Here is a 27,534-nt window from a genome sequence, read left to right as displayed (position 1 = left end):
TTTCTTCTTACACCCACCAACACCCTTTCAAATCAAGGAAGGCACATCTCTGGTAAATTAATTCTTTTTTCTGCCTGATGGGTTGGCAGAGGAGGAGTGCAGACAGGAACATCTGAAGGAAAGGCAAGCAATTACCCCCATGTGCAGCACTTACAATACAATGCAGATCAACATCAAGTGCTCACTAAAAAGTATTTCCACCAGTTGCATGTAAGTGGCAATCAAACAGGGATTCAAGCAGAAGAATCTTTTCCCAGCACTGATGAAACCTAGCAACTTGTTTTTGTTTCTAATCTCAGGAAGAACACCAGCTTCCAAAACTGTTTGCAGAAGAGAGGCAGGAGACTGAAATGTTTGCACCTTTGTATGCAAGAGCTGTTGATTTAATAAGAGGTACAACCTGACTTTTTGAGGTGCAATACACCTTTGGTCTATCCAATTTATTTATTTATTTATTTTGTTACTTAATTCCTAACCCTCTTTTCTCCCCAGTGGGATCCCAAAGCGTCTTGCTTCAATCTTCTCTCCTCTGTTTTACCCTCGCTAGAACCCTGTGAAATTGTTTAGGCAGAAAGTATCAGACTGGCCCAAGATCACCAGACAAGGTTCCATGGCAGAGCAGGGATTCATACCTGGGACTTCCAGATCCCAATCTGACATTCTAATCACTTCCTTACACTGGCTTAGTATCATTTGCTTTAATTGGCAATAGCTTTCCAGGGAAAAGATATTTCTCATACCTGAGATCTTTCAAATGGCAATGCCAGGGACTGAGCTTGGGACTTTCTGCATAAAAAAACCTGGACTCTGCATACAAACCCCTTAAAAAGTGGATTCAGATGAGAGCTGAAATCATAACCTCAGTATGCTGTTCTGTTCTATAAATATCCCTTCCTGTGTTGCTGCATGATTGGAGTTCTACCCACCTACTGGGTGAGATTGGCTGCTTTAAGCAATTCTGTATCCAAAGCAGAAATTAAGTTATTATTTCTAGAGGGAAGAAAAACTGGGAAATTTTCTCTTGAGATACTTTAAAAAAAACCTGCTTTCCAGTTTTTTGATGGAATTAACTTTTACTGCCACCAAGTGGCTTCAGACCTTTCTCTTCCTCACAAAGACATCTTCATGGGTCTCATACATGCCTTGAAGGAGCAATCTGATGCCATCCAGGTAGAAGAAAGACAGGTGTTTTGAGAGTAGTTGATACATATCCAGGATATTTCAGTCCTGATCCTGAGGGCTCTACATTTTTGGTCTGGGATGTTTTGTCACATGATCAAAAACCACAGCAGTTTCTACAAATGATTATGGTGGAAAATGCCATAATAACTAAGTAGATACAGACAGTGGCATTCCTTAATAAACGGTTTGTTATAAATGGGAAATGGATAAGCCTTAATATTTCGAAAAACTCAAATTCTTTTAATGTTAACTGAGATTTTCAGATTCTTTACAATATTATGTACATTTTGCTCTTACATACAATCACACACACAAATTAAAAGCCAGCATAGGTGGAACAAGATCGACACCAGTCAACATTCTAGTCCAACATTTTGTACAATTTGTAGCTCTGGGTAGTCTTCAAGAGCAGCCCAATGAAGAGTGACCTGCTGTAATCCAATATAGATGTTACTAGGGCATGTACCATAATGGCAAAATCTTTTCTTTAAAGTTGAATACAATTTTATTGCAGCATAAACTTTGGTTGACTAGAACCTGTGTGTTCAGCTGTAATCAATAGTTCTTCACTAGGCAGTCACAGAAATCCACTTCTGGCCAGAGGATTTTTCAAATGCTTTAAGGATTTAAAGACATTGCTGCCTTAGAGTAATATCTAGCACTTTTACCAGTTGTATCATCCTAGTATTATATCAGATAAGCCATGCCCCCAGTTCAAGCTGGACTTGCTTGGCACGTTCATGGGTAAATCATTCAGCCAAGAAACTAGCCTATGTGGAATGAGAAGGTCTAGAAAGGGGGAAGAATCAGACCAATAGTACTGTATATAATGAAAAACCATTTTCAGCACCCCAGGTGATGGACAGCAGCTGCTGCCCAGCAAATAAGTGAGCCAAATTGCCCGGACCATTGTGTCCTGGTCAAAATTCAGCCAAATACATGTCTGCACATGAATGCATTCTGCTAGCCTACCAGACTGCACTACGTAAAATCACTTTTCCACATGCAGAATACTGCACTTTCACAATTGTTTGCAAGTGGATTTTGCTATTTCGCACAGTAAAATCCAGCTGCCAGGTGCATTGTTCATGTGCGAAAATGCCCTTTGTAACTCTCTGGACATAAAGAGGAATCTTGAACAATTAATCACCTATAAAAATTCTGGAGTACATGAGACTGAAATAAATAATAGTGGAATAAATTAAGTTTATGTGACACCATGGCTACAGGTTTAATATAAAACCAAATATAAAATCAATGAATAGAGTTTAAGATGAATTTCTACGTTACTATAGTTACAATTTTTAACTATGGCTTGCACTATCTCTGAAATCTCAGGAACTGGAATTGGTGGTATTTGATTGAAAGAAAAAGTGAATTTGTTGACCAATTAATCACATGATCAATATCACTGGGCCTTCCTTTGATGTTTTCCAGGTCAAACCAATACAAAGCGTACTATGCTTTCAAAATCCCAGGAGAGTGGATAAAATATGCTGAGCCCTGTATTTTCAGCTCATTGGATTATCAGTGCCTTTGATCTTTTGTTAGGGAACAGCCATCATTATCTTTCTGGGTCTCCTGAAAGCCAACTTTTTGTGTGGGAGGAAAATTTGATTCTGCCATACTGGAATTAGTCCATTGCATTTTGACTTATCATTCTGTAAAATGGGTTGGTACTTCAAAAGATTCCTGTGATGATCAAAGTTTAGGAACCACCGATATAATGAAGTCACCCATGTTATGGGTAACTTCAAAAGGACTCTTAATGGGTGAGTGATTTGATAAAGATACAGTTCTTTGAAGATGAAAGCCACACAACGTAAGGGAGATATAACAGTTCTGATGCTGTATGATTGCTTTATGGGGACTGATGCTCTCTATTGTTTTATTCCTCAAACTGTATTTTTTAATCTATGATCTAAGATTAGAGAATTCCAGAGAAGCTATTGTGGAAGCTACAGCCCTGTGTTTTTAGATATTACACTTTTTTTTTTACCACGGAAAATAGATACCACTTATTAGTGACTGAAATATTCCCGGCAATCTAATGAGCAGAAAAAACAAACGAATCACTTTCACAAAGTCTAAGAAAAATCCCCCTTTGAAATACTTATTTTAAAATATATCTTTATATATTTTAAAATTAATTTTAAATACATATTTTCTTATTGATGTGCCATAAAGTGTGCACGTTTTACATCCACATATCTGAAATCCAAAGTTCAGTAAAGCACAATGTGACATTTTCCTCTTTTAAAAGAAAGGTCTCGATTATATTCATTTTGTCAAAGACCTGGATAAACAGAGACTAAGATGCTTCCCAAGTGCAAATACTTTTAGCAACAACAGACACCACGTTCTCGTCTGAGTGAAAACCAGACCTGAGTTCAGGCCGATATTCTACAGGTGAAGTTCTTACGCCGCCTCTCGCTAACCCCACCACTTCATTGTACTCCGTTGAATAATAGACGTTGCCCCTTTAAGAATGGAAGGGGCGGGGTTAGGATGGAAAAGTCAGAGCCTCTCGCTAAGGGACTCTCGCGAGAACCGTGTTTGGGCGGAAGATGGCGGCGGCGGGAGGTACCACTCCTGCAACTGAAGAAGGGGGGGATGGGGAGACTACTCCACCGGCGGCTCCAGATGCAACGGCCGCGGAAACTTCAGGATCTGCGGAGCAAGGAACCGGAGACTCGGAAGCCGGGTAAGGTTGGGCATAGGAACGAGAGCGGAAAAAGGCATCTTCGCTGCCATTGGCCAGGCGCAGTACCTCCCCCATTGGTCAGAACGCTCAAATCCATGGTTCATTGGTCAGAATTCTCAAACCCGAATCTTAGTGGCTTCAGCGCAGACCTGTTGGCCAATTGGATCTGACGTTCTCTCCCCGCCCCAGTTTCAGTCATTCAGTAGCGCTTTCTCTTCCCAGCCTTTGCATTGAAAAGTCACAAGCCGGATTTCTAGTTGTTGCTCCTGTCCTGGTTGGGGGCTGTTTCGTCTCTGCAGGGTCATGCATTAAGTGTCCTGTCACCACAAATCAGTTATTTGTTAAGATGCCTTTTGCCCTCTTTTTCCCTTTGTCTGATGCTTAAGGTCTTGAATATAACCAACCTTTGCACATAAGTGATTGCAGATCTACTGAACGTCGTGCATTTTGAAGCCCTACTCTTTGCAGTGCTTTCAACAGAAATCTCTCAAGCCCCCTCTCGCCCACTGTGAAGGGAAAATATATATCATCCTGGAATATATAATGAAGAAGAGTTTTTATACCCTCTTTTCTCTATCTTTAAGGAGATTCAAGGCACCTTACAATGACTCCCCCCCTTCCTGAGAGTTGGAAGAAAACTAGTTGGAAGACTAGCCCAAGATCACCCAGGAGGCTTCATGTGTAGGAGTGGAAAAACAGATTAGAGTCCACTGCTCATGTGATGGGGTGGGGAATCAAACCTGGTTCTCCAGATTAGACTCCACCACTCATTTGAAGGAGTGGAGAATCAAACCCAGTTCTCAAGATTAGAATCTGCCTCTCGTAACCGCTATACCATGCTGGCTTTTGCCAGCATAAACTTCTACTGCAATAATTCTTTTGGTCTTTAAGATGCCACTGGATTCCTTTCTGTTTCCCTTTTACACAGTTACTTTCCCCCTTACACCCAGTACAGCCTTCTTTTGCTAATTCCTACCCAATATTTATGCTAAAGTGACCTTGAGTTTGCCCAGTCCCTGTGTGGCTTTGGGTTGAAGGATGGAGCTGTGTCCCCCTCCCACTTAACTGTGTGTAATAACGCTATGAGCATGGAGTGGTTGCTTCTGATTATGGTTTTTTGTGCCTTTCAGAGGGGATGTGTCCCTGGCAGATGCCAGTGCTGCCATGGAGACTGAATCTTCCAGTGGGAAGGACGCATTGGTAGGTGGATCAGTGATGCTCTCCTGGGATGCTGCAGTTGCTTTGTTTTTATGCTCTATTAATGAGGAGACTGGGAGGAAGAATGGAAAACTCCATGGTTAATTCTTAGAGTTGCCCTTATCTGTTCTGTGATATAATACCAAGTTTTGTTTCTGGGTTGGTTGGAGAAGTCCTTTTGCTGTTGACGGTGTAATCAAGGCTCTCTGGGTGAAGCTTTATTAGGGTTTTCTTGCATTTGTTTCCACAAAATCAGTGCTACGTTATTTCTCATATTACAGTTGCTTGTGCTCCGCATTCATTTATCATACCTTTTCTTTATTATGATTGTGGCATGCTAGGTCCTTTTCATGACTCCGGTGAAGTAAAGAGGTTGAGAGATAGCAGTCCTATTCATATGTTACAGTGAACACACTTACATCCTTCCTGTATGTGTGTACAGCAGTTTGCAACAAATAGCCAACATGCATTCACATGATGAAACCAGGAACTAATACCTGGTGAAATGTAAGTTTCAGTCACTTGTCCAGCTGAAGCTGTATTGAATGTATTGTGATAGTTACTGAACACACCTACAAAGAACAATCAAATGGATACAGCATCGTTTAGCGTGTCCAGTCTGCTTCATAGCTGAGTCAGTCCGGGTTTAGCCTATAATCAATACACCCAACAAGCTCTCCTGATGTGGTGTTGCATTTTGTGCCTTGTGGCTAACGTGGTTCTTGGTCTTTCTTGTTGTGCACCTGTGCTGATGTCATTGCAGGAAGGCGTTGGGGACAACTCTGAAGTTTTGGATACTCAGACCGGCTCAGTCGATGAGGACAATGGACGGCAGCTGGGAGAGATTGAGCTACAGTGTGGGATTTGTACCAAGTGGTTCACTGCAGAAACATTTGGCATTGATACGACGTACGTAGTGACTGCATGCTTTTCTCCCTTGTCATCTTCTTTGCTTCCAGAAAAGATATTTTGAGAGTAGCATTCAAAAGAAGTTTCTGATAATTGTATGCATCCTTCCCCACTAGCCAGGCTTGGAGCCTTTCTCCAAGGGAAGAGATACTTAAGTGGAAGAAGAGCCCTTAGCTGAAGAATGCACGAGACACTAGAAACACTTGAATAAATGTCATAGAGTCGTAGAGTCTGAAGGGCCCATACAGGCCATCTAGTCTAACCCCCTGCTCAATGCAGGAGCATGTCCTGAGCATGTCTGTTGATAAATAGTGACTGCAACCCCCTACTTCCCAATTTTCGATCTTGGCTGTGGCACAGAGTAGGAGTGAAGGATTTGGCCCTTCCCATCTGCTAAGTGTTCCTGATCACAACCTACTGTTTGCCCCCTGAGGGTGGGAAATGTACAGGAGACGTATGGATGGACAGTGTGTCTCCCCCCACCTCCCCCAGCAAGGAGATGGTAAGTACAGTAGACCTTTTGAGGCTGGGCAAGCAGCACAGGAGGGAAGTTTTAGCTGCCATGACTATCTCAAGCTGTGGTCCTAATTCATACTAAAGGGTTGGGCATTTGCACTTTGCCAATAAAAACAATGCTTCAGAAATCCCATTGTGGCTGTTTCAGCATCTATCTGATTTGACCCTTTGTCTCCATACATGTGCATGTATGCTGCCAGAAGAGGGCAGTGTGAGCTCACAGTTTGGTTCTGTTTGCCTGGAATCAGCCTGCTTGGTGGGCTTCACTTTCTCTTCCTCGTTTTCCCCGTGTTTGCCTTTTGTACTGCTCTTGACTGACCAAAGTTGTAGAACAGTAACAAAAATAGCCAGTTAGAATCCTTAATGCTGCTTCCGTTGAGTTTTGCAGGCAATATTTTGTGGCATTTTTTTAAAAAAAGTCCACATATTTAGACTTCCATCATTCTGCCTGTGAGAATGTTGAAACAGGTAAAGATTCCCCCCCCCCCCCATTTATAGCACAGTGCATAAATCTGTCTGGAGAGGGGAAAATATTCCTTAATTCAGCCATTGAAAAGACCCCCGTGTCACCCTCTGGACCTCTGAGGGTGGGGGAAGCGTGCATACCAGGTAAGAACATGCAAGAGAAAGCAGACCTTCAAAGATAGTTTCAGGTGGGGAGCTGTGTTGGTCTGCAGGAGAAGTGTAAGATTCAATTCGTTGTAGCACCATAAAGTCCAACAAGATTTCCAGGGTATCAGTTTTGAAGACTCGGAGCTGTCTTTGGGACACTCGAAAGCTTATGCCCCGGAGATCAACCCAGTGCGTATAGAAATGGCAGCCGGTGCTCATTTCAGCCGAGCCAACTGCCCCACTCCAAGGGCAAGATCCATCCCAAATATGTTGTTTAGCCAGCAGTCCTTCGCCTCGCTTCAGACACGATCTTCCTGTGCTCACCATGCCTGGGCTTTTGTTTACTCACCAGATGGCCTCTGAAGCTCACCTCAGCTCGGGGTTTCACCTGATCAAGCATAGGCAGGCAAGTGGGCCAGAATTGCTTTTGCATGAGCCCATGTTGCAGCATTCATCCAACCTGAAAGGAGTGCAGTGTAGTGAAAAGAACTGCACCCAGGGCACTTGGAAAGCAAAGTGACAGCAGTGCTTGCTCACCCCCACCAATGAAAAAGGTTTTGGAAGTGAGCGAGTGTGTGTTTTTTAAGCAACTGACCTGGAAACCAGTTGACCTCCAAGGAAAAAGAGGGAGGGACTGAGAAGCTGTCTAGTCCAGCCTTGTGTTTTGAGGCAGGGCCTCGTAGGCAGCCTGTTCAGTCCTGACCTCTGTCAGAAACAGATGTAAAGTTAAAGGTTTTAAGCAAGAAGTTTCTTCAGAATGGCAGTAGCAAGTGAGCCAAGCTTCAGGGCAAGACCAGAAATCCCCAGAATCTTTGCACTGAATTAGAGGAGTGTTCCTTGTTGAATCCCAAGGTTGGTTAGATCTGAAGCATGGTGCATTCTAGCCAACAATAACTGGATCAGATTGGGACGTAGGTAAGGTTTGTGGGCAAAGGAAAGTTGCAAATGACTCTAAACGTAGCTGACTGCAGTCTCACAGGGTCCCAGGGGCATTACAAATTGCTGGGGGTGGAGGATGGGTTTCTGTTGCTTTTTTTTTTAGAACTGCATCTCAATCTTTAGTGTTGGTTGTTAAGTTAAAGTTGTTAAAAAGTTGATGGGAGGATGCAGTGACAGGAAAATACTCGCTTGCCTTTTTGTTCCCTCCCAAGAAAATTTATACTACATATTGTGAAATAATCAAAGAAATTGTTCTTCTCCAGATCCTGTCTGCCTTTTATGACCAACTACAGTTTTCACTGCAACATTTGCCATCACAGTGGAAATACGTATTTCTTGAGAAAACAAGCAAGTAAGTGAAGGAAGAAATTGGGAAAGTAAAGGAAGATTGGGAGAGTGGAGGGTTTTTCATCACATGTTACCTTACTGTGCCTCCAAGGGGCTTGGAACAGCATAGCTGGTTCTCCCCTCCTCCATTTTTTGTCCTCAAAACATCCCTTGGATGTTGGCTAGGTTGTGGGAGAGTGACCAGCATAAGGTCACCCAGAAAACTTAATGACGGTAAGAATTTGAATTCATGTCTCCAGTCAGGGAGATTGTATCTAGGTGATTGAGATGCATTCCTAACTCATTGTAATTGCTACAAGATATATGTAACCAATCTGATATATGATACCACTGCTGTCATGGGACATTCTTTCCTTGATCTGTGCTTTATGGCTTCACACACTGAGTAGATAACTAGGTTTTCCCCTGACGCTTTGGTCTCATGGGAACCGGGATTGTTTCCATTGTCCTGTGGGGGCAGGATGCCAGGTGGTTCTGTATCTATCGCCGATCTTGGGGTGCCTTATCTCCAAAGTAGCTCTTTCTCACATTTCTTGGGAAAATGGGAGGGGGGGTTAACATTGGAATAAAGGGGGTAGCAAAAGCCAGGTTCGCCAGAACTGACTTTGTCAAACTGGGTGCTTCAATGCCTGTCAATAAACTCTGCTGATCAACAATACAGCATCCGTTTATTGCTTCAAGGTTTTAAACCTAACATCTCCTTACCCTTGTCTAGCGCTCTATCTCACCGTTTGTTAACTTTTAGAAAGTGGAACTGTTTAGCTTAAGAGTGGTCATAGTAGTTAAGCCCTAAAGCTGTGTTAACTCTGTGTTGTTGTTGTTTTTTAAAGATCTAAAGGAAATGTGTCTTAGTGCCCTGGCCAACTTAACTTGGCAGTCAAGGACCCAAGATGAACACCCAAAGACGATGTTCTCCAAAGATAAGGTACAGGATCCACTCTGTCTCTTCTCCCATCTCGAAACGTATGAAATGCTTGGTATTGACTGATACGATGTTTTCTGGGTGGTTAGCAAACTGTGGTTAACAAACTGTGGTTAGCAAACTGGCTTTAGACCAGTGGTGGCGAACCTATGGCACGGGTGCCAGAGGTGGTACTCAGAGCCTTCTCTGTGGGCACGCGCAGAGTTCGTTGGGGGGGGGGGGGATCACCCCCCTATCAAGGCTGACCTGGGCCGCTGGGCTCGATTATTAGCATTAAACCTAAGACCTAGTTTTGGGGAAGCAGTGTAGGTAACACTGTTAAGCGCTGTTAAACCCCACTGATTTTCATGCAAAAAACTAAAGCGTGATCCTTTACCTGGGAGTAAGCTCAGTTGCCGGCCATGGGGCTTGATTCTGAGTAAACATTCATAGGGTTGTGATTCACCCATTCAAAGAGTTGCATGGTTGCTTCAAAGCAAAGCCAACGACTACCACCAAGCTTACTCCTGAGTAACGCATGCCTCGGAGCCAACCATTTTTTCGAAACTAAAACCTCAGTATTCAGGTTAAATTGCTGTGTTGGCACTTTGCGATAAATCAGTGGGGTTTGGGTTGCAATTTGGGCACTCGGTCTTGAAAAGGTTCGCCATCACTGCTTTAGACCCTGCTTTGGTGTTTTACTATGGCACAAAACAAGCCCTAGTTTTAGACAGTCTGCAGCTGGACATTACAACTAACTGGGATTTGTTTCAAATTGCAGTTTGTTAATCACTGTTGATTGTGATTGTCTGGCTGATTGACTCTGGCCCAGCCCTGGACTCCTGCATTTAAGCAACATTTGTGTAACATCTTGCTTCTAATGTAAAATGTTAGCACTACAATTTGCACAGTGAGGATTATGAAGCTTAGTGAAAGTATTTGTAAAACTTGTCATTATTTCCCTTTGGTTTCAAACAGGATATTATACCATTTATTGATAAGTATTGGGAGTGCATGACCACGAGGCAGAGACCTGGAAAAATGACATGGCCAAATAACATTGTGAAAACAATGGTAAGTGCTAGAAATGGTAAAAGAACAAAATAACTGCTATGTTTTGCTATCAGCAAATTGAAACGGAAGAAGACAAACCTTTGGGGTGTTAAAAAAAGTCCCAGTTACATCTAAACATGCAGCCACCCTGCCTTGCATCAGGTTATAGCACAGATCCATCAAGATGTTAGTTTTGATTGACAGGGCCTCTCCAGGGCTGCTGATCCTTAAAATCAGAGATGTTGGGGCTGAATCTGGCCCTTAAATACATGAAGCTGCTTTATACTGAATCAGATCTTTTTGGTCCAACGGGATCAGTGTTTTCTACTCAGGTTGGCAGCTGCTGTCCAAGATCTCAAGCAGAGATCTTTCACATCAGCCACTAGCTGATCTTGGCACTGCCAGCGATCACACCTAGGACTTTTTTCATGCAAAACTTAACACTGTGCTGCTGATCCATGACTCCTTTTAAATTACCATTCACCTTGCCAGTATTTCCGAATGTGCCATAGGCTTCTGATATTGTTTAAATGTTCTATTCTAGTGTAAAGAAAGGGACGTATTTTTGGTGAAGGAACATCCGGATCCAGGGAGCAAAGATCCGGAAGAGGATTACCCGAAATTTGGACTCCTAGACCAGGTAGGCCAACTTAGCATGCCCCTCATAGGACAGTACATGGAATAAAATTACTGACTAATGCAGATAATTTCATAATAGAATTATTGTTTGCAATCTTTTTTCAAGTTGGTTACTGTCATGATGCTTTAAATGAAGGTCAGTTTTGGTGGTGGGCTGAGTAGAACCTTTGCCAGTTAAAGACGGAAGACAGCACAACGAAAGCTTTTGTGTGTGCAGGTAGATATAGATATATGCATGCGTGGTGTGGTGGCCAGCCCCCTGTGCCCTTTTTTCAATGCCTCATCTGACCGTGAGGGGACATTCCATGGCTTTCACAGCAAGGCCAGCCTCTCACGTTCTGCCCTTGACACTTGTCAGACAGCAGAGACACACTTTTTGTGGCTTTGAAAGCGATTCCCACCTCCTGCACCCTGCACTCGACTTCTCCACTGACAGCAGGGAGACATTCGTTGGATCTGAAAGTGAGATGGAGCCAGATAATAGCAGCAGCAGCCTGGATGAAGAAGAGCCGGCAACTGTTAGTAGAGAAACGTCAGGCCATTTAGATCCCCTAATAGGAGACCAGCTGGCTGCACAAGCGCACCAACTCAACCAGAAAGCATCACCTGGCAATGATAGCTCCCAGCCAGGATCATTTTACTGGCTCCCCAGAAATCCTGCCCTCTCAGAGCATTCCGGCAGCACCCAAAGCAAGCCCCCCTCCAACTCACCATCAACATTGGAACATCAGCGGCGGTGGCTCCCCATCAATCTGGCCGAGCACTGAAGGGTGACTAGATGAGCAGCCCATTGGTTGTAAGTGACTCACAGAATTGGTTCCGAAGAACAAGGCAAGATGACGCCATCTACTCCCCCTGGCCAATAAATGAGAGGCTGCAAATGGCTGCCTCTGTGCAGAAGGCAGCGTGTCACCTCGTCGTGCTGCTGCTCTGTCCTGGACCTGCTTCCTGCTCTTGCACCCCCATCACTCTGCTTGTCTTTTTGGCTGTTTGATTCCAGCCCAGCCCTGGACTCCTCTTCTGGACTTTGCTGTACTGGGACTGTCTGCTGGGACTGTCGCTCCTGCCTTCCATTTTGGGACTGTACTTGCTTGAACTCTGGACTGTGCCTGACTCACACAGGGGTCTCTCCTGCTCAGCCAGCAGCCAGACCTTGACAGTGTGTGTTGATTGATAAAAGCCTTGAAAGGCCTTGAAAATTGAGCTAAGGCTGCAATTGTAAGCATTCTTAGCAGACTCTCTATCCCATTGGTACTGATGGGACTTAATTTCTCATTCAAACATTTGACATTCCCAGATGCCCCCAGTCTCACTTGCAGCTCTTTTAAAGAATCAAACTTAATGCTTTATTGAATACGCGTTTGCTTCTCTTTTAGGACCTTGCTAATATTGGCCCTGCGTACGACAACCAGAAACAAAGCAGCACAGTGTCAACAAGTGGGAACTTAAATGGCAAGTTTGTTGTTTTGCTCTTTCTTTCTAAACAAGGACATCTTATGAGAGTTTGAGAGTTTTTCTCAAAGTGCCAGACACGCCTATTTCCCCCCCCCCCCCCCCCAATAGCTCAAGGAATTCATTTCATTTTTCATTTAGTCTTGGGATGCCCTGAAAAAGCACAGGACATAAATTTGTTCTCCATGTTAATTTGCTTTTGCTTCTTTAAAAAGCATTGGATTTAAACTGTGAAATTGGATGCCGAGGGGCCTTTCCGCTCACAGGAAAAATGTTTATGCGAGCAGATGGGCCTCTGGGAATCATCAGCTTCGTAGGAATCCAGTAATAGCAAGTAGATGTATGTCTTTCGAATGCATCCTGCTACTGATGGAAATTACTCGTTGGCAAAGCTTTATTTTGGGCTGGGAGAGAGGTTGGGGAGTTTCCTTTGCCTGATGTTTCTCAAATTAATAAATCTAGCTGGCAGAATATTTGTGTACCACAAAGGGTTGGATCAAAGGTCCCGCTCTGCTAACTGCAGAGCCTTTGGTGCAAGAATCCTTGCCGCAGCACAAGAGGCACTTTCCGCTAGTGGAAGTCTCCTTGCGCAAGAGGAAAGTTCCACCTGCTGTGGTGCACAGGGCTTTGAGCCCACTTCAGAACTGTTAACAGGGAAAGGAATCTTTGTTGGCCCCCAAATAAATCTCTGCAGTGCCATGTGGAGATGTTTCTAACAGCACTGATACGGGAAGAGGCTTCTTGTTTCCTGTGTCATTTGTGAGGGAAAAGAGAGCAAGGCAGTGCTCTGGCTCACTTCCCCTTGATTCCAGGAAAGGAAAGAACTTCCCAAAGAATGGCATTTCATGTAAATTCAACCTAAAATAAGCGCAGATCTGGGTGGGATGCTTCTGTGTAGATCCAGTTGGTCTTCAGTTTGTGCATTTCACAGGCCCACCTGCTAAGTCACAAGCCTCAATTTATTTAGCTGCCTTTCGGATCAACCTGCAGCTAAAAAGTGTGTATTCAAAGCAAGAAGGGCAGGCCTCCTGTCTGTTTGCACACTCCCTGACAGAAGCCTGTTGAGATGAGATCACTCATCTTTTGCAGAAGATTCCTCTACAGCTTTGACACCTGGGTTTTTTTCTCACTATGGTACATATTCCAGTACTTGGCTACAGTTGCCGGTCCTCAACTCATTGCCTTGACACCAGTGAGTTTATAATTCTGCCCCCCCCCCCCCGCCCAGCCTTTCCTGTCATGTGACTGTAATAGCATGTAACTTCCTGTCACATCTCTGCAGGTTGCTGGGTCACCTTGTCCAGTTAATCCAAGGTTTGGAACTGTTGAAGTCTATTGATCTAGATCAGGGATAGGGAACCTGCGGCTCTCCAGATGTTCAGGAACTACAATTCCCATCAGCCTCTGTCAGCATGGCCAATTGGCCATGCTGGTAGGGGCTGATGGGAATTGTAGTTCCTGAACATCTGGAGAGCCGCAGGTTCCCTACCCCTGATCTAGATAGTCCTCTTCCTTGTGGCTAGTCATTTTATCTTCATTTGTAGCTGGTAGTGTCTCTTTGTGTTTCTCATTTAAAACATAACAGCTACATGGTGTAACTTCTATTCTTACAGGTGGAGCCTCTTTCGGAGGTGAATATTCTACTTTTCAGATTCTTAAGTTTTACCTATTGTGGTTTGAAAAGCTTTGTTTTTATTTTGCAAAGTTGCATTGTATCCTAACAGCTCAGCTTGTATGCTGTCCCACCTGACCCTTCCCTCCACTGAAGAATCCATTCAGTGGGACTATTTTCCATCTGGGCTTCACAATCCCTGGCACAGCCATTTCAGGGGTAACTGAGCCCCTGTTTCTCCATTAGAAAAGCTGGTAGGATACAACCTATTGTCTTAGAAGCTCAAGGTAATTAATCTAAAACACCTCTGCTGAAAACCATGGGAGTAACACTTTTAACAAATATTAATTCCACTTTGATGTGAAGTTTTGACAAGTTTTCAGAACCATCATATTCTGCCTTTCATGGGTTTCTAAAATCCTTTCTGCCGCTTAATTCATTCCCCTGACTTCTGTTGGGGCAGATCTGTGGTTCATCAGCATCAATTCCTCATCTGTAAAATGGACTTGCAACCTTCCTCGCAAGATTGAGGAGGGGTAAGAAAATGCTGCTCCCGTCCACTGAGCTATAGTGATCAAAAATCACAAAGAAATCTGAATGCATTCTCAAGTAAGACAGGGGAAGGGATTGTCGGATCCATCTGCGTCCCACCTGTAGTTTGGGTCAAAACTGGTTGCTTAGATTCACATTGAGATGACATTCTAAAGTTGTGAATGAGAAGTCTCCTTTTTAAAAATCTGATTCTGAGTAAGTACCAGTCATGGTTGTGCAGAATATAAAGTTAACATCAAAAGCCTCATTCTGAATTGTTAATAATGTCCAAGCTTGCTACACTCGTAGTTATGCTCTGCAGGTTGCTGCTAAAGGTGTTTGTCTGCAGCCCAGTCATGCTCTCTGCTCTGTATTGCTTACAGCAAGGAACCATCACCCATGTAGCAGCATGCTCTTAAATCTGAATAAGTCAGTCCACAGTAAGTCTGTCCTAGGTCAGTAGTTGGTCACCTAAAGTGCATTGGAATCCTCTTCTGCACCAAATCATACCGTTCAATGCTTCTTTGACTTCTTAGCAACTCTGAGCAAGGTTCTAGTATTTCAGGGGTCAGGTTCACCCCACCAGGTGCATTTCCTTCCCATCGTACTATAGTTCTGGTAAAATGGTGACTTTTTGGGCAGCTCACAACATTCTTCAGTGTGTGTATGTCTCGCACTCAGTGTGGGCACTCGCAGGGTTGATAGCAACCTGTAGAAGAAGTAGCCTCTGGCCCAAAGTATTTTTGGACAGGGTCTCAACATTTTGAGGATGCTTCCTTAGGTAAAATGTTCAGGGGTGGTTTAAAGGCTGAAATTTTCCATACTTAAATACAAATGCGTACACACACAACTTTTTTAACTTCTCTGGTCTTGGTAGCCTGAGCCTTTTTCTCTCTTCCCAGAGAGGCCTCCAAATTCTCTTGTTCCACCCCATGGCAAAAGGCATCTAGTCATTTGGAAATTTTAATATTAACATTATCTGTTTAATATTGTCAAAGGCTTTCGCAGCTGGATTCAACTGGTTGTGGTGGACTTTCCAGGCTGTGTGGCCGTGGTCTGGTAGATCTTGTTCCTAATGTTTCACCTGCATCTGTGGCTGGCATCTTCAGAGGTGTATCTCAGAGAGAAGCCTGCTACACACTGTTTAACTTTGAACCTTTGCAATAACTAATATTGGATGTTTTTGAATTAGTGATAATTTATTATATAAATGCCTTGCAACCTCTGGGGCAATGCACCTTTTTCTTCCGTCATCATTTAGAGATTCCTCCCCTTTATTTTTCCCCCAGATTCACCTGCACCACCCTGTGGCAAAAAGTGGGGGGGTTTTTCCACGTCTGCTCATATATTTGCAAGGCTTCTAAATCAACAAACCTGCAGAGGAAGGAGACAAAATCATTATATGGGCACAAACCACGAAGGTCTTGGTACCACCAAAAAAGAGCAATTTGCTGGCACTGCAGAGAAACATCTTATGCTTCTGGTTTTTCCTCCCTGTCTTTGTTGTCTTTGGGTGCTTATAGCTGATGCAGAACTTGTGTGTCCAATGTGTTTTTAAAGCCTTTTGCCTGGTGTTAAGATGAGCAAGTGTTTGTTTGAACCCTCTTGATTCCTCCCTGCTCCCCTGTCCAATTGGCTCCTATCTTATGTTCATGTGTTTTGAATCTCCATCAAAGAGATGACATGGAATCCCCTTCCAATTAGTGAATGCTAGCAAGATATTTCTGCTTGTGCTTGCTGGGTTGTGGTATGGGCCTGTATTAGTATTATTATTAATACCATCTTTCAATCCAAGTACCATTTCAGTACGAAACCCGGTACAGGATGGTCATACAGTCCCAGAAAGGAGCTGAACGTAAACAGTTTGGTAACAGTTCTGCCTTCCCCCTGAGAGATAATTTGGTTTTGTTGAGATTCAAATGCATCTGGGAAATTCTGAACAGATTCCTTTTGCCCTTCTGTGACGCCAAGTGATCTGTGGTTGCTTTCCTTCTCAAGGGGGCATTGTTGCCGGAAGTAGCGGGAAAGGAAGAGGAGCAAAACGCAAACAGCAGGATGGAGGAACCACAGGAACAGCCAAGAAAACCAGGAGGTAAATGCAACAGAGCAAAAGCAAGCGACTGATTGCTGTAACAGTGACAAACTGCACATAGACGACTTGATGTTACATTTTAAAAACCACTTGAAATCTGAAGCCAGTATGGGATATTGATCTGTGGTATTGGAAAGGGCCATCAAGTCATAGTCCGTTTATGGAAGCCCCCCAGGATTTTCAAAGCAAGAGGCCTTCAGGGGTGGTTTGCCATTGTCCGCAGTGTTGCTGGACTTCCTTAGTGGTCTCCCATCCAAATGCTAACCAGGACCAGCTATGCTTAGCTTTTAAGATCTGATGCGATCAAACTAGCCCCAGCCATCTAGGTCAGGGCATTACAGCGAGGCCTAGTTTGAATTAAAGTACTGCATAACTTTGAGAGAGAGGGGCAATTGCAGCCATTGTAAGCTGTTTTTCTCAGATGTTTGTCCCTGTGAGGGACTTTTCATGTCCTGCGTTCAGACCTTTGTCTGTGCCGGCTGGCTGGTACTTTATGACCATTCTGCCAGGGGCTGGAGTAACCTGCAAATTAGTTCATTGAGTCAGGCAAGTTTTAAAGATTTCTCTCCCTGCTTTGTAAATGTCTCCATGAAAGAAGAACCAGCCATCATGACATTGCCTGAGCAAAACCCTTTCTTACCTTAGAGGTTTGTATCTCAAGTAACATTCCTTCCTCTGTCATCCAGCGACCCCTTGTTCTCCGCTCAGCGTCTCCCACCTCATGGCTACCCACTGGAGCATCCCTTCAACAAAGATGGATATCGTTACATTTTGGCTGAGCCTGACCCCCATGCACCTGACCCAGAGAAGCTGGAATTAGACTGCTGGGCAGGCAAGCCAATTCCTGGAGACCTCTACCGAGCTTGCCTGTATGAACGAGTGCTCCTAGCTCTGCATGACCGAGGTATGGCGCTTCTGAAGGGTTTCTTCCACATTGGCAGCCATGGGCTTTATGAGAAATGGTGATTTCTTGCAAAACTAGGTTTAGGTAACTGCCCCGCTTTTCTCTATGGCGGAAGTCCAGAGCAGCTCACAAAAGTGTCTAATTTGAAATAATAAATTAAACAAGCAAAATACAATGAACCACAACTCCTCCACCCCCCACCCCCACATTTTGGGCCGGTTCTGAATCCATTGTCCAGCTTACTCAGTGGCTTCAGGCTGTGAGCCAAGAACCCTGTCTCTTTCCAAAGGACTTGTACCTTTGGCCACAGCTAGGCTTTACACCTGCAAACAAGAAAGAGGCAGAAACACAGCTGCTTCAAAGATGATGCCTTCTATAATGCACACATCTAGTGTGTGTGTTTAAGTGCTTTCCCCCCCTTCTAAATAATTGTCTTGTATGTTTACAAACCTGCCCCGATTTGGTCGACTTGACTCAAATTCATACAGTTTACTGATTTGTTTAATTAATCTGGGGACAGGCCTGAACATTAACATTGTGGCCCTTGGCTGCTTCAGCTGTTTTACGGTTGAAGGTGTCAACGTGGGAAAGACTTGGCATCTGTTTCCTCTCCCCCTGCTGCAAATGCAGCTCCTCAGCTGAAGATTTCGGACGACAGGCTGACCGTCATCGGAGAGAAGGGCTACTCCATGGTTCGAGCCTCGCACGGGGTGCGGAAGGGAGCCTGGTATTTTGAGATTTCTGTGGACGAGATGCCTGCGGAAACGGCGGCCAGGCTTGGGTGGTCTCAGCCGCTTGGTAAGTCGTTTGCCGTTGGTCTCATCTGTGGTCATGGTTTTCCTGAACCAGCTTTAGCTTTCTTGAGCTGGCTGGTTATGTGGGTGTCTCCTCCCTCCCTCCCTCACTGCTCCATGGGCGGCCCTCCCGAAGCTGCGCGCTTGGTGAAAGAGGGCAACCATTCCAGTTAAGAGGAGTGCTCCAAGGGTTATCAAGGGTATTTGATAACTGATGCAGAGTTCAGATTATTCAGACTGAAATGAAGGCTGTCGCTACCCAAAATGATCCATGCATATGGAAAGTCCCAGCTTGAAACACAAACTATTTTACTAGGGAACATCTTCTTTTCAGTTTATATAGAGCAGGGGTAGGGAACCTGCGGCTCAAGAGCCGCATGCGGCTCTTCTGCCCTTGCACTGTGGTTCCATGAGCCGAGCCGCTGGCCCCATCCTTGCCTGCCCTGCAGGCAGCAGGGCGGGCGCACCAACTTCCCGCAGCCGGCTGGGCCGCGCCGCAGGCTTCCCCTCTCACCTGCCCCATTGGAGCGGGGCGGGCGCTTTCCTGGCTGGCGAGGCCGAGCCGCTGGCCCCATCCTTGCCTGCCCTGCAGGCAGCAGGGCGGACGCATCCATGCGCTTCTCAGAATGAGCGGAGTAAAAGGTAAAAAAGCCCAATATATACAGTGTTATCTTTATTTTAAATGTCAAAAATTATTTGCGGCTCCAAGTGTTTTCTTTTCCCATGGAAAACGGGTCCAAATAGCTCTTTGAGTGTTAAAGGTTCCCTACCCCTGATATAGAGGGTTTTTTTTATTTTAAATGAACCTGTGTCTTAATGTACTAGAGGTAGAGAAGTCCATGTCTTACCTGCCATTCATAAACTTGTAACGTAGAACTGTTTGCCTGAAGCTTCAATATAGTCTTCAATATAGTCGAAATGGCCCATACTATGAAACACACAATAAATATCTGCGTTCAGGAGGTATTCGCCAGTAAGTGATGAAATCTTAAAAGGGTAGCAGGTCTCCCTTCTGGGAACATTCTGGGTGCTCCTAAGAGGTGGTGTCTATTCAAAGCCCAGTGATCACAGGTTGGATAAGGTCACTTCTGTTTTTCTTCAGGAAATCTTCAGGCTCCTCTGGGGTATGACAAGTTCAGCTATTCATGGCGGAGTAAGAAAGGCACCAAATTCCACCAGTCCATTGGCAAACATTATTCATCCAGCTATGGCCAAGGCGATGTACTTGGTTTTTACATCAACCTTCCCGAAGAGACGGAAACCGCCAAATCCCTGCCAGACACCTATAAAGATAAGGTAAGGTGAGACCCCCCACATTCAGACATCACTGCAGACTTCTGCTAATGACAGTTGTACGGGCAATTTCTTTATGGTCTCCTTTCTCTGCTTAATTAAAATAGCGTGATTAAGAGCTTCCTTGTTTCAGAATCCTTCAGTAAATTTTAATTTGCTGCGATGCTTGAATGCCAGTATCTGGGCAAACTGGAGTTGGTTTCCTTCCCACAGTTGGGTATTCTGAACTGTGGTTCACCCGCAACTTAGAAGTTTCATTTTGGGGATGGAACAAACCCGTTTTGCTAAGGCACCCCTGTTTTGTTTTGAAAACTGCGACTCTCAGGAAATCAGCATCCACCGCAGGATTTGTATTCTGTGATGCAGATAGCACTGCAGAGAAATTGCCCAGCCCCATTTGTGCAAACAGCTTCAGTGATTCTGCTAACTTTGAGGGCTGCTCTTGCTCCATTGTCTTGCCCTGATCATTGGCATCCCTTTAAAAACATGAAGACCCTGCTCAGTTGTATTGGATGTCCCCATCTTGTCTCACATCCTTATCCATACACACACACAATCTCTAGCAGTTGATATTCAGAGTTATTCAGCCTTTGAACATGGAGTCTATGTTTAGCTGTCATTACCCGTGGTCCATGCATTCCTGTCCTGTTCTGGTATTAGCTCAGGCTTTGTTTTTTGACATAAACTGAAAGCTTTTATTTCTGCATCAGTGATCTGAATTGCATTAGTGACTGAGTCCACCGTGAAGTTGGGTCTTTGTCACTGGCGTTGTGCTTGCCTGGAGCATTGTTTTTCTGGCGGTGCTGGTGAAACATTTTGTGCCTTGGCAAACTACCTAAGATCCAAATCAGGGATCTGTGTTGAGACTAAGTATATATTAGAATTCAATATGCATAAATGTTTATGCTTGCATAAGTACTGTATTTCACATGACCCGAAATGTTTTTATCAGCACAGTTGCTTATAAAAAAACAAATATTCTATACAGTGTTTATATTAGCAAAAATATGGTAATGGTATATACCAAGTTGTATTCAGTGTGTTCACCATAGGCAACTGTCAACCTTTTGTCAAATATGTCACATAAGGACGAGGGAGAGGGCCCGTCATCTGGTGGTGGCCCACCCACCCTGAGGGGAAGGGAAGGGGCATCTGGTTGTGGTGCACCCTGGAGGGGAGGGGCAGGGAAGTGTCAGGGTTTGCACCTAGTTAAGATGCGTTCCTACCTCAATGCAGCTGTTAAAAATATATATTACCAGTGATTATATCTAGTTGATTGAGATGCATTCCTACCTCAATATAATCACTGCAAGATATATATATAATCAGCTGCTATATGCTACCGCTGCTGTAATAGGACATTCTTTCCTTGATCTCTTCTTTATGGCTTCACACTCTACAAAGATCCTCCTTGATCTGAGATTGCAAATGCCTTAGCAGACCACGTGCTCAGGAGCAGCAGCAGCAGAAGGCCATTGCTTTCACCTCCTGCATGTGAGCTCCCAAAGGCACCTGGTGGGCCACTGCGAGTAGCAGAGTGCTGGACTAGATGGACTCTGGTCTGATCCAGCAGGCTCTTTCTTATGTTCTTATGTTCTTATGACTAGGCTCACCCCTGACACTTTTACTCCCTTGGGAAACGGGATGTTTCCATTGCTCTGTGGGATCAGGAGACCAGGTGGCTTTATCTCTATCAGATGCCAACCTTGGGGCACTTCGGCTCCGGAGTAACGCTTTCTCACATTCTTTGGGAAAACAGGAGGGGGGTTATTTCTGAATAAAGGGGGATAGCAAAAACCAGGTTCGCCAGAACTGGCTTTGATAAGCTGCGTGCTTCATTGCCTTGTTTGCATGAGAGACTACCTGTCATACCCCACTTTCTCCCTCTCCAGGCTCTGATCAAATTCAAAAGCTACCTGTACTTTGAAGAGAAGGACTTTGTGGATAAAGCAGAGAAAAGTCTAAAGCAAGCTTCAGGAAGCCAAGTAAGTTGGACTTCAGAAAGAAAACACTGATTTGCACAACCAGTCTGTTGCGTCCACCTGCACTAAGGAGACTCAAAGAGTCTCAAGGTGGCTTTCAAGCTCCTTTCCCTTCCTCTCCCCACAACAGACACCTTGTGAAGTCGGTGGGGCTGAGAGAGTTCTAAGAGTACTGCAACCACAAGTCCAGGGTCACCCAGCAGGAATGTAGGAGTGCGGAAACACATCTAGTTCACCAGATAAGCCTCCGCCACTCAGGTGGAGGAGTGGGGAATCAAACTCAGTTCTCCAAATTAGAATCCACCTGCTCTTAAGCACTACACCACACTGATTCTTTGTGAGTCTTCATTCAAAGCAAAGGATACTTGGTAGCTGCCATGAAGACCTGTGTGCTGCACTCGCTCCCTAAGATGTAACAAGCTTGAAGGAAGGGAGCTGAACAGCATGGATGTCAGGGTAAAAGGTCGCTCTTTGCAGTAACTGCCTGCTATCTCTTTCAGATAATTTTCTACAAAAACGGTGCCAGCCAAGGAGTTGCATACAAAGATATTTTTGAAGGCGTTTACTTCCCGGCTGTCTCTTTGTACAAAGGCTGCACGGTAGGTTAAGAGAAAGCTGTCGAGGGCTGCGAGTTCTGCTCCTGTTTGTCTTGGGAGGGGCTGTGGCTCAGGGGTAAAGTGTACTCTTGACATCCAGATGGCCCTGGGTTCAACTCCCTGCCCCACTCCCAGCATCTCCAGATGAAGGTTCTCGGATAGCCCTTTTCCCTGCTCAAGGCGCTGGAGAATTGCTGCAAGTCATTGTTCTTTTATTAGCTACTTGTGTGAGCACAACCAACTTGTTTAAATGGTTGGGATTATCCTTGTCCCTTTTAAGAGAAGTCACCGGTTGAAACCTCTTCTTGGTCACAAACTCACCAGGTGGCCTTGGGCAAGCCACAGTCTCTGATTTCTCCTTTCCCCCCCCCCCCCCCCCATCTGCAATATGAGGATATTAATGCTAACCTACCTTGCAGTGGGGCTGTGAGGATTGCAGTAATGTATGTGAAGTGCTTGTTTACTAAAATGATCACAAACAAACTTTTTCCCCCTCCTCCTTTTGTAGGTGTCTATAAATTTTGGGCCCTACTTCAAATACCCTCCAAGAGATATCACTTATCGTCCGGTAAGTGTGGACCTGGAATGGGTTGTCCATGAACATGCCTGTCTCTGATTGCTGAGAATATGGAATTCTGCCTCTCAAAGGCAATCCCAACGCCTTTGATCAGAAACTCCATCTTGGCAGTAGGGCTAGAAAGTGCAAGTTCAGTCCTTGGAATGTAGAGCTGCAAAAAGGAATCTGAAGAACAGAACCAGATGCTGCTGCCATATGTGAAGTTGGGTCATTGGTCGGCTAGCTGGGCATTGCCCACTCTCCCTCTGGCAAGCTGGTGCTGCCAGCCACTTTTTCTGAGTTCAAAACAGTTTCCTTCCCCCTTCTTCATTTGGTGGTACCTTTCACCAGCATAGACAAGTAGGGAAGGGAACAGCTTTGGATGTCAGACATGCTGACCTGGGCAGGGTCTTAATTTTATTCATTTTATCCATATCGTATTTAGTTATCTCAGGGAAACCCAAACTATTTCCCTGTCTAATACCAGCCTTGGATTCCTAAAATACTTGCAGTCTAAGCCAACCATTCAGACAGAAACAATGCTTAAAGTGGACCAGAAGAATGTTGTGAAACTCCTAGCTTCTTTAAAAACCAAATTTCAGGCATTCAGGGCTGTGGTGAGATGCAGTCCTTTTACCCATTTATGGTTTCATCTTTCCAGACTGGTCTTCTCTTCTTCCCTACTTGCTTTGGAAGGACAAAAGAGGAACCTTCTTTCTGCCCAACTTTTTCTCTCCAAGACTAATAGGATCACAGGAGAAAGAGAGAAAGATGGTTTTCATAAGTGAGACAATGTAGGGATTGGAAGGGTTAAATGGCCTCAGTTTGACTCAGGGACATGTATGCTTGGAGCTTCACTTTCATTGGAAAGATGCAGTCATGGATCTCCTGTCATCTCAGTGTTTTGACACTAATCAGTGCCTTAAAGGGGAAGTGTAGTTAGAGAAGATGCAGCCATTGGACTAAGCAAGCAGTATTGGACATGCAGCTGGTTCATTTTTTCTCAACCTCATTCTCTGCCCTGAACAATATTGTCCATCGTGCACCCCTAGTTGCTCACTTCTGTCAGTTAGTATTGGTTCAGTCCCTTCCTGTAGCCATGGTCCCAAAATTCCTCCCCAACTAGTTGATGATGGAATCCCCAAGATCTTGCTAAGGGTTTGATTTCATTGAATGTGCAAAACCAATTTTAACAGTGCACCCAAGAGAACGTGTTAAGCTCAGATTCTTCTGCAGGTTGCCCTTCTTGACTAAACTTACATATATATGTTTCTAGACTTTCCTTGGGGTTTCGCTAGAGAGAAAATTGCTGGTCTCAAACATGGACTCAGAAAATGCAGTTTGGAGTCCTGTAGAGCTGTACCCCTAGGGAAGATGCTTTCCTCTGGTGGGAGGCTACTCTACTAGTGGATCTGGTCTTCGGGATCCCAACTTTGGCTCCTTCTGCACGGGCCAATAAACGTGGGCTAACAACGGCATAAAACCCATGTTAGGGGAGGGGAACTTCGCACAGATCCTGCTCCTAACACGAGTCTGCTCCACATTCCCCCGTTTTTTCAAGAATTGCACTATCTGCAATTAACGTGGATTGCAGCCATGGCCGAGTGAAAGGCTGCCCTGGGAAGCATGTTACTTGCATGCATTTCCCTTTTTTTCATTCCCTGCCTCTCTGCTGCTTAGCTACGGAGGGGCACAGGGACGGCAGCATGGCTGTGGAGATTCATGCCTGCCAGGCTTCGTAGCTGCACAATGGGATGCCCAGCTGACCATGGGACACCCAGCCATGTGAACGGTCCAGGGCTATGATGGGTTCATTTATCCCGCCTGCATCCTGCTTTACATTTGCTGTGTGGAAAGGGCCTTTCAGCTTCATTATCTCAGTACCTTTTGCAAAAAGATGACACATGATAACCTCTTCTTTTCCTTTCCCTTTACAGATCAGCGACATGGGCTGGGTTGCCGTGGTAGAGCATACTCTGGCAGATGTCCTTTATCACGTGGAAACAGAGGTTGACGGGCGGCGGAGCCCACCGTGGGAGCCTTGAGAGACATTGTATATAGATGTGTGTGCGTTTCTGAGTCCTTTTTTTTTTTTACTGAACCAGCTTCTCTGGGTACAAAATGGAAAGGAAATAAATCTCCTTTTTTATATATAAAGACAAGAAAGAGCAGACTGCTTTTCTTAATTCTTCCAGTACCACGCCTAAAAAATGATTAAGCAGGTGGAAGTGGTAGTGTCTGTTGCTCATACTTAGGGAATTTGGGGCTGTCCTTCCAACCAGGATAGTTGATTTGGGTTAGAAACATGCTGTGTCGAAAGAGTGAAGAGTTAATGGCTCAATGGACCTGTCAATGCTGTGCAGCTAGGGTGACTTCGTTAGACGGCTTCACCCTGCCTTCCTGCCTGCTCTGTATGTTTTGGTGCCTCTCCTCTTGATTCCTGTAGCCAGAGAGAGAGGTGTTCTGGGTAACTAGGGACATCTGGAGAACCCTCTTAAAATCAGTGCTCAGCTTCTAGCAGGAGAGTGATCCAATTGTAGGGGACATCCACCCCTACCTACCCTTTGGCTCAAAGATGTTATGGAGGAGATGTGGACAAAAGAGCTTCCTTGCCGAGGACTGAACGCTGGTTTCCAAGAGGTGGCATTCCCAAAATCCTAAACAACAGATCTATGTGTATGTATGATCCTTTTATCAATGTATTTGCATAGGAAACCTGTTTTGGGAACCATCCTGTTTGAAAATGTATTATTGGCAAATGCAATATCTCCCCATTTTTGCTGGGTGCTTTGGAAGGTTCCACAAATTGCAAACATCTCTTGTGTTTGAAAAGGGTAAATTTTTGTGTGTGTGCCTGAACGGAGATAGAAATGACACTGGTGAATTTAGAAATGAATGAAGTGAATGCCTGCAGTCTTGGGCTTAAAGATTAAAACCTAAAAGTACTGTGTCCTTCCCTTGAAATGGAGTCACTGATGTCGCACTACTGTGACATGAATGTGTCATTCTGAAAGAATGAGACTTAGTAAGAGTTATCATATCATCTTTGTTCTGGTCAAAACCACAGTTACCTCTTCACAGTGCTGTCAAAATGTAGCTCTCTAGTATGCCTGAGCATTTTCATTTTTGCCAGAGGGCTAACTGGTCTGCTTTTCTCCCCCTCCCCCCGCCCAAATAAACAGCCGAAAAGGAGCACCATGTCCTGCAATTTCAGCTTACACATCTCTGCTTTCTTCACTTCAAGTTTCCCTCATGTATGGGCAGGTCATTCTGGAATATAGAAAGGACAGCTGGAAGGCAAAGCACATCCAGTTTCCCCACGAACTGCGATAGCGTAAGAACATCTAGCTCTTTTCTGCTACCTCAGAGCCATCAGGCAGATGAAAGAACTTGTTTCTGATGAGGTGAAAAACATCCTGACTGGAAAAAAATGGCGTTCAGCCAGAACTTGACAGAGGCAATTGCAAGATCTCAGCAGTGATCTTGTGGTCACCTGAAGCACAGCACAGAGGAAAGGATCACTTGGAGGAGGAGGTGTGGCTAGGTGGTAGATCATCGGCTTGGGATGGAGAAGGTCCCCTGTTCAATCTGTGACATCCCCATTAACAGTCAGATAGTCAGTGATGTGAAAGGCCTCTCTCTGCCTGAGTCCCCGGAGAGAAGCTGCCAGTCTGAGGGGACAGTACTAACTGACGGACCAACAACCCAATAAGGCAGCTAGCTTCATGTGTCCCCTTTTCCCTCTTTCCATTCTGACCCAGCTCTGGCTCCAGAAGATCAGGTTTGTGTATCAAAACTGAGCTAATCACAATTGGCAGAAATTTAATCATAGTTACTTTAGTTGTGAGGTATAACTGACAGAAAGGAGGATTCACCTTTGGTGGGGTGGGGAAGACACCACCTGTGAGAAGTTGTGTGGGATTGTTATGAAGGTAAAGGGGGTTGTATGCTTCTTAGAACTTGAAGAAAAGGCAAGGCCAAAATTTTATTATCAGAGGCAGGCTACAACAGTGGAAATGGCAGTGTATTCAGTTGGGTGTTACTGAAAAGAGCGCCACATGCAATCTTTTTAATCACACATATGTTTATTTTCAAAAGTATAGATTCACCAAGGATGACAGCTGAGTTACATTTCTTAAACTGGGAGCAAGAGATCATCAAGCTCTTACTATTAAGTTGCTTTTGATTGATGAAATCACAGAGAACTTTGATTTCCCCTTCCCACAGCTAGAAATGAGTGCTATGTCCTTGTAGAGCAATCTTCACATTGCATTATCTGTTTCCTTGTCAAGCTAATCAAGTACAGAAGAGAAACAGAAAGATGTCGGCTTCTCACACACATAGTTGCCATAAATATTAAATAAACACCTTACCCAAAGAAGCAAACAAGGGAAAATAAATACTACTTACATAGTGCCTACTTAGAACTGACTCTGCCTAACATGGAAGCACAGAGTCCAAACAGTTTGCATTTGTGTCGTTATGTGTGTGGCTGGCTAATGGCCAACTCGGGTTTAAAGCAAAACCCCAAGCTTTTATTTTTAGAGATCATGAATTGGAATCACAGGTTCTAGCAGCTGGAAGAGAGAACCGGGCTTGTGGTGTACCCAGCATGGCAACCTGATCCCCCTCAGCCCAGTTTCAATATGAACAGGGTACACTGATTTACTTACACTTAAGGGCAGAATAATTTTGTGGTTAGGTGCATGCTTTTAAAGCATG

At 44.6% G+C, this 27,534-nt stretch overlaps 1 protein-coding gene across 2 annotated transcripts; it reads left to right on the top strand.

Moving 5' to 3' along the window:
• The first annotated feature begins 3,738 nt into the window (after positions 1–3,738).
• Positions 3,739–24,974, top strand: ASH2L (ASH2 like, histone lysine methyltransferase complex subunit). Of its 2 annotated transcripts, XM_048513104.1 has the most exons (17): positions 3,739–3,886; positions 5,017–5,086; positions 5,847–5,992; positions 8,323–8,411; positions 9,238–9,332; positions 10,287–10,382; positions 10,906–11,001; positions 12,377–12,452; positions 14,066–14,083; positions 16,594–16,687; positions 17,374–17,591; positions 18,222–18,389; positions 19,488–19,681; positions 21,571–21,663; positions 22,161–22,259; positions 22,765–22,824; positions 24,750–24,974. In XM_048513104.1, exons 1-17 carry the CDS (start codon positions 3,750–3,752, stop codon positions 24,855–24,857), a joined length of 1,857 nt encoding a protein of 618 aa, XP_048369061.1. In that variant the 5' UTR covers positions 3,739–3,749; the 3' UTR covers positions 24,858–24,974. The 2 variants fall into 2 exon arrangements, with proteins under 2 accessions (XP_048369061.1, XP_048369062.1); XM_048513105.1 differs by lacking the exon at positions 14,066–14,083.
• Positions 24,975–27,534: the final 2,560 nt, after the last annotated feature.

Source organism: Sphaerodactylus townsendi, linkage group LG12 (genome assembly GCF_021028975.2).
Source record: "Sphaerodactylus townsendi isolate TG3544 linkage group LG12, MPM_Stown_v2.3, whole genome shotgun sequence".
Taxonomy (NCBI): Eukaryota; Metazoa; Chordata; class Lepidosauria; order Squamata; family Sphaerodactylidae; genus Sphaerodactylus; species Sphaerodactylus townsendi.
This window is presented reverse-complemented; position numbering and strand designations above follow the sequence as displayed.

Excerpts from the sequence above, each read along its gene's own strand:
- ASH2L (XM_048513104.1), top strand. The coding sequence starts at position 3,750 with ATGGCGGCGGCGGGAGGTACCACTCCTGCAACTGAAGAAGGGGGGGAT. Across the intron at positions 21,664-22,160 it reads AGCAAGCTTCAGGAAGCCAA|ATAATTTTCTACAAAAACGG; the intron begins GTAAGTTGGACT and ends TATCTCTTTCAG. Across the intron at positions 22,260-22,764 it reads CTTTGTACAAAGGCTGCACG|GTGTCTATAAATTTTGGGCC; the intron begins GTAGGTTAAGAG and ends CTCCTTTTGTAG.